Raw genomic sequence first — 6,274 nt, forward strand, 5'->3', positions numbered from 1 at the left:
CCGATTTGTGTTTTCTGTGTAATTACACCGATCAGTGTTCTATCAATAAATATTTAACCCGTTCATGGGAAACTGAGGAAATGAATTGCCCCTCGGAGCTAATTGTTACCTAGACAAGCATGGCGAGAAGATTAATAGCCCCCCGGACTGTGTGCCACCAATGACAGGCGGGGGGGGGGGGGGGGCCGTGGTTTCTTCTCATCTCCCTCGGGGACACAAAGTGACAGAATATTTAATGCTGGGACGGATGAGTGGGCCTGGGGGTCAGGGTGGAGAATTGGAGAGATGAGACTAAAGACTCCACAAATATTTGTTTTATCAAACGCCCAATATCAGCAGAATTCCATTTCCCCCAATCTGACATCTTACTATCACTGACCCCACATCGGGGCAATTCCCCCAATACCCCCCCAAAATACTTCATCATCGCAATATTCCACCTAGCTGATCTCTTCATTTGGGGGCAAAGCATTTTATTACCTGTTAGTGAAGCTGCTGCTCCATTTAGAAACTGAGTGTAAGCTCTTCGGGTCAGGGTCCTCCTCCTGTGTCAATGTCTGTATCTGTCTGTCATTTGTAACCCCTATTTATTGTACAGCGCTGCATAATAGGTTGGTGCTATATAAATCTGGTATAATTATAAAATTAATGTACCGCGCTGCTTAATATGTTGGCGCTATATTAACAGTATTTATAATGTATTGCAGAGAGTTCAGCAGCAGAACTGAGACTGCATAGGAAAGTAAGAAGAGCCAGGAACTCTAATGGGGAGACAGAAGACCCGGAAGCTCGAGACATATTATCATTATTATTATGCAGAACAATTTCCCTTCCATAAGACAGCCATCTATTAAATTCAGCGTTTCTGCTTTCACTATAGGTGAAAGTCATTCCTGACAGCCTATCAGAGCGCTCAGAAATCCAAATGTGTTGCAGAGAGTATCGGATTGCATGCAATGGGTAACCAATAACAGATCCGTGGGCTTTGTGTTGGTTCTGGTGATTGGCAGCTTTAATGCCAAACTGAAGATAGGGAATATTCACCTCACTACATTCACCTCACCACATTCATATACAAAATATGTCTTCTTATACAAAAGTTGCAGCAGGTTCCAGTGGATAAAAATGTCAACAGTCCACATACATAGTGTCTGCAAACAGTCCACATACATAGTGTCTGCAAACAGTCCACATACATAGTGTCTGCAAACAGTCCACATACATAACACAGTAAGGGGGCCGACACACAGTAAGGGGGCCGACACACAGTAAGGGGGCCGACACACAGTAAGGGGGCGGAGTCTCCTCACCTGAGGCTTCTGGATCGGGGCCGCATGGCAGGTGAGCGTCGTCCTTCCTCATCGGTGATGTTCTCAGTGCTGAAGTGTTTGGTCAGGAAGTGCAGCTCGTCCGCCGTGGGCTGAAATGGCAGTTGGTGCAGCTTCTCCTGAGATGAGCAGGATGACTGAGCACAGAAAACACAGAGAAGAACACTAAAACGGCACCCATATCGGACTGCTGGGGTACAGAGGAGGAAATACAGCACAGAAACGCTAAAAGAGGCTCCTACACCAATACCCCTCCTCAATGGGGTATCATGACATACCCCACCGGGGCACTTATGTGTGGTCGCCCACCAATCCGGGTTACAGACTGGGGAAATAGAATGTCAGAATAAAACGGAGCTGCTGGCAGAGGAGCTTCCGCTCTGACAAAGGATAACCCTCTCTCTATTCCTTCCATCATGGCTGACTATTGGAGAGAGGTGACCAGGGGCCACAAATTATACCATAGGGGGGTCTGACATCCTGCTAACTGGGCAGCGGTGACAACCTCAGGACATGCTAAGATTTCTAATGCCTCTGATGATGGAACCCCAAATCACTGCCACGTGGGACCTCATATAACCCTGCACCGCCACACAGGACCACAAATAATTCTGCATGTGGACCTGAGATGATCCTCTACACTGGATCTCATATGATCCCAAACTGCCACATGGGACCTCAGGTGATCCTGTGTTGCCATACAGAGCTTTAATGCATAATGCAGATCACCATGTAATGCCACGTGGGACCTTGGATAATCTCTGGTGCAGACACGTCGGATCATAGATAAACCTGTGATGCCACATGGGACCTCGGATGATCCTGCCATGCAGAAACTCAAATGGCCCTGTGCTGCATTACATCAGAATTAGGACACCACTATAATACCACGTGGGACCTCAGGTGACCCTACGCTGACATGCGGGACCTCGGGTGACCCTGCGCTGACATGCGGGACCTCGGGTGACCCTGCGCTGTGGGTAAATGTGATCTGCTACATTGCTTGGAGATGGGAAGAGAAATGTTTATAAGATGAATATTATTCATGGGAGCTCCCAGATGAAATATTTCTCTATAGATTAATACAGTGCTAGGTAATATGTTGGCGCTATATAAATCCTATTTATTAATAATAATAATAATAATAATAAAATCTTTACTGGGGAAAAAACACAGCTAAAGGAAATCAAACTTATAAAAAAAATGTTTCCGTTTCCCCCAGAGTGACCTAAAGTCCATTCATAATAAATGGGATCTACTGCACCTCAACATTAGTCAACGTGGCTCGTGCTGCATTAACGTGGCTCGTGCTGCACTAATGTGGTTTGTTCTGCATTAACGTGGCTCGCGCTGCATTAACGTGGCTCGCGCTGCATTGACGTGGCTCGCGCTGCATTGACGTGGCTCGCGCTGCATTGACGTGGCTCGCGCTGCATTGACGTGGCTCGCGCTGCATTGACGTGGCTCGTGCTGCATTTTATCCTCTGCATTGCTGAGGTGCATCAGTTTATCAGTGTGAATGAGCCGTTATAATGCTGTGATATGTGCGGGATACACATGGGAGTAATAATTGTGCTGTAAATGGGGCACTATGCATGTGATGAGCAATACACAGAAATAAGTTCTCCACCCCACGGATAGGAGGAGGGGGCATTTCATAATGGGTATAAGAGGTTATTACCCTAAGGGTTGTATACAGATGGGAATATTGAGGCTGCGTCTATGCTTAGCAAAGCTGATCTGGGTATCCTTATAGATCATAGAGAGGATGAGGACGGCGCGTACACACAGCACAGATATCACACTGAACAGAAAGTGAAGTCACCAAAGCCACATGCACTGTGATAGAGACACGGCAGTCACAGGACGCACATTGACACACATTGTGCCTCATTTATGAAAGTTTCTGAAATCAGATCGTACTGCCCCGCATCATCAGTCTTTTACCCCACACATTTACCCCTTACAGAGACTTTGGTAAATAGGACACATTATGTGGCTGCCAGCTGGATACACAAACATGCAGCGAGATGAAATGAGGTTGTGTTACCTGTCCGCTCTGTGCCCATGGCTGGATTAAAGAAATATTACACATTACTGGCATGCACAGGATACGGTTCTTGTTAGAAATCACTAATAAAGGACGCAACATATCAGCGTATAATGACGGGAAATTAAATTACTAACAAGCAGCGGATGGATTATCATTGATTGGGGAAGAATATAAACTGCACTGTAGAATCTACAGAGCCCCATATGGATCCTGTGTAATTAATATTACAGATGGATTGGGCCGACCCAACCCACCGATCACCCACCAATAGAATGCATGAAAACGTGGTGGGCAACACGGTGGCTCAGGTTAGCACTCCGGCTTTGCAGTGCTAGGTCCCAGGTTCGAATCCCAGCACTATCTGCATGGAGTTTGCAGGTTCTCCCCGTGTCTGCGTGGGTTTCCTCCCACATCACAAAAACATGCAGTGAGGTTAATTGGCTTCCCCCTAAAATGACCTTAGACTACATAAATGACATATGACTATAGAAGGGACATTAGATTGTAAGCTCCTTTGAGGGACAGTTGGTGACACGACTATGGACTTTGTACAGTGCTGCGTAATATGATGGCGCTATATAAATACTGTATAATAATAATAATAATAATAAAACATCTGACTGCTGCCATCTAGTGGTGATAAAGGGAAAGGCGGCAGAATCACAGAACAATGTTCCATCATTCCCTTCAAATAATAATATATTCATGTTCAGCTATTTGGGGGATTCTCTTAAAGGGCTCGGTTTTCATTTGGCTTCCACTTTCTAAAAAAACATTGGTTTAAAAGAAATATTCAAAATAAAACATTGATGTGCCTATGTGTAAAATTTCATATCAAAGGATTTGGAATGAAAGAAAATGAAGACCCCCCCTGCACAGAATATAAAGAAGAATCCAGTATTGCCTATAGCAACCATTCTCCCAATGACTTGCGTTAAAAACGTGATAACTGCGCTGATTGCAACGGACAAAACATTACGAAGCGCTCATTATCTATTCATAGCATAATGCCATAAGCAGGGCTTTTCCCTGACTTACCTGCGAGCCGGCACAAAGGAGAAGTGGGCAGCAGCACTGGGTGAGAAGTTTCTGGGGCTGTCCAGAGGGCTGTTACCTGCGGAGAGGACAAAACAGAGATTTGTGTCATCAGATGTACAGATAAAGTGTAAAAAGCTTGTATCTGGGCTGAAAGTGCTGGTGAGCAGGGTGCCGGCCGCCTCGGCCTTGCAGGGTTCCCTGCTTGCTGCTATAGGGGTAGGCGCCACCCGAAAACATGGGAAGCCATCCCCCAGGTGCTGGGTTGGATAGGTCGAGCATGGCAGCTGCTATGAATGAGCCAATCATGGAAGAGGGATATAGCATAGCTTTGTATGCACGTGTGTGGAAGAAAACCTGCAGAAAATTGTGGTGGAGCGGATTCTTTATGAACGATCCGGTGTTCAGTGAAAGGAAGTGATAGCAATCATTCAGAACCCGAGGATGAAAACCTTTGATGTGGTTTTTGGAACTGAAGACATTTATCAGGACTTTTGGGTGAATGTGAAAAAAGGGAAAGTGATTCCAGATTAGGAGGTGTGAAGATCATAGAACATTTTACAGATGACAAGGGATTGCTGCTAAAGATGTTTTCCCCATACATTCCTTTAGGGGACATTGTGATTTTTCCTAAGAGGTTTTGTAGCCAAGGAAAGGTTTTGGGAAAAATAAATCATGAATTTGGAATTTGGGCTGGGAAGTGGAGATTTGCTGTTTGTTTTAAGTCAAGACCCCCAGCAAGATTCTGATTGGGAACTGTAAATGGGGAGTTCTACTTTACAGGGGTGATGTAAAAGCTAATTGTACAGCTTTGGTGCGCCTTGCATGTGAGTCCTAGGACCATGCCACCATGTGTAGAGAAGGCAAGAAATGTAATTTGTGTGGCGGAGGTGACCATTTGTACATCACCTATTAGGAAGACAGATCTGACCCCCCCCTGACATCCCAGAACTCGGTTTGTGGCACATTATATAGGTGCAGGGCTTGGGATGGAGGGGCAACAATGAAATGTATTTGGTTCTGGTAAATGAAAAGAGGAGACAAAAGCTACAGATGTGAGCAGGAAAATATCGAATTCACACTGATTGGTTCTGGGGAATAATTTATAACGCCATCTGCAGGAATTGTTTTTTATTTCATATTTGTGAATGTGTCAGGGAGGAAAAATATGACCACCAGGGGGCAGACATCATCCCGTAATAACAATACATGAATGGAGCAGAGACCACGGGTGGGGGAGGAATAATGGGAACATTCTGTGCTTCCATATCTACAGAATCCACCGACTGCTACAAGAGCCACGGAAACTGCAGAGGTCACAAAGATTTATAATTCTGTTCCAGAGGACAACGACACCTCTAATATCACAACTGATGTCCTGACAACTCTTCTATTATCCACAGGCAATATACCCGCCCATCTCCCTAATCCCCGAGGAATATACCCGCCCGTCTCCCGTAATCCCCGGGGAATATACCCGCCCGTCTCCCGTAATCCCCGGGGAATATACCCGCCCGTCTCCCGTAATCCCCGGGAATATACCCGCCCGTAATCCCCGGGGAATATACCCGCCCGTAATCCGTAATCCCCGGGGAATATACCTGCCCGTCTCCCGTAATCCCCGGAAATATACCCGCCTGTCTCCCGTAATCCCCGGGGAATATACCCGCCCGTCTCCCGTAATCCCCGGAAATATACCCGCCCGTCTCCCGTAATCCCTGGGGAATATACCCGCCCTCAGTGTTCTCACTACGGTATATGTCAGAGCTATATAAATGTATAATAATAGTGTGTGACTGTGGGGGGGACATTAGAGTGTCAGCTCCTCCGTACAGAGACTGATGGGACTGGCTCAGTG

General features: G+C 46.1%; 1 protein-coding gene across 1 annotated transcript in view; it reads right to left on the reverse strand.

The window, feature by feature from the left end:
* The window catches only part of MAST2 (microtubule associated serine/threonine kinase 2), a gene marked incomplete at its 5' end in the record, with an annotated part of 54,588 nt that overhangs the window by 22,942 nt on the left and 25,372 nt on the right, over window positions 1-6,274 (reverse strand). The window contains 2 exon segments of the mRNA XM_072420597.1: window positions 1,311-1,658; window positions 4,420-4,495. Of these exon segments, the coding sequence (XP_072276698.1) occupies window positions 1,311-1,658; window positions 4,420-4,495 (424 nt within the window).

This window comes from Pyxicephalus adspersus, chromosome 8 (genome assembly GCF_032062135.1).
Source record: "Pyxicephalus adspersus chromosome 8, UCB_Pads_2.0, whole genome shotgun sequence".
NCBI classification, from domain to species: Eukaryota; Metazoa; Chordata; class Amphibia; order Anura; family Pyxicephalidae; genus Pyxicephalus; species Pyxicephalus adspersus.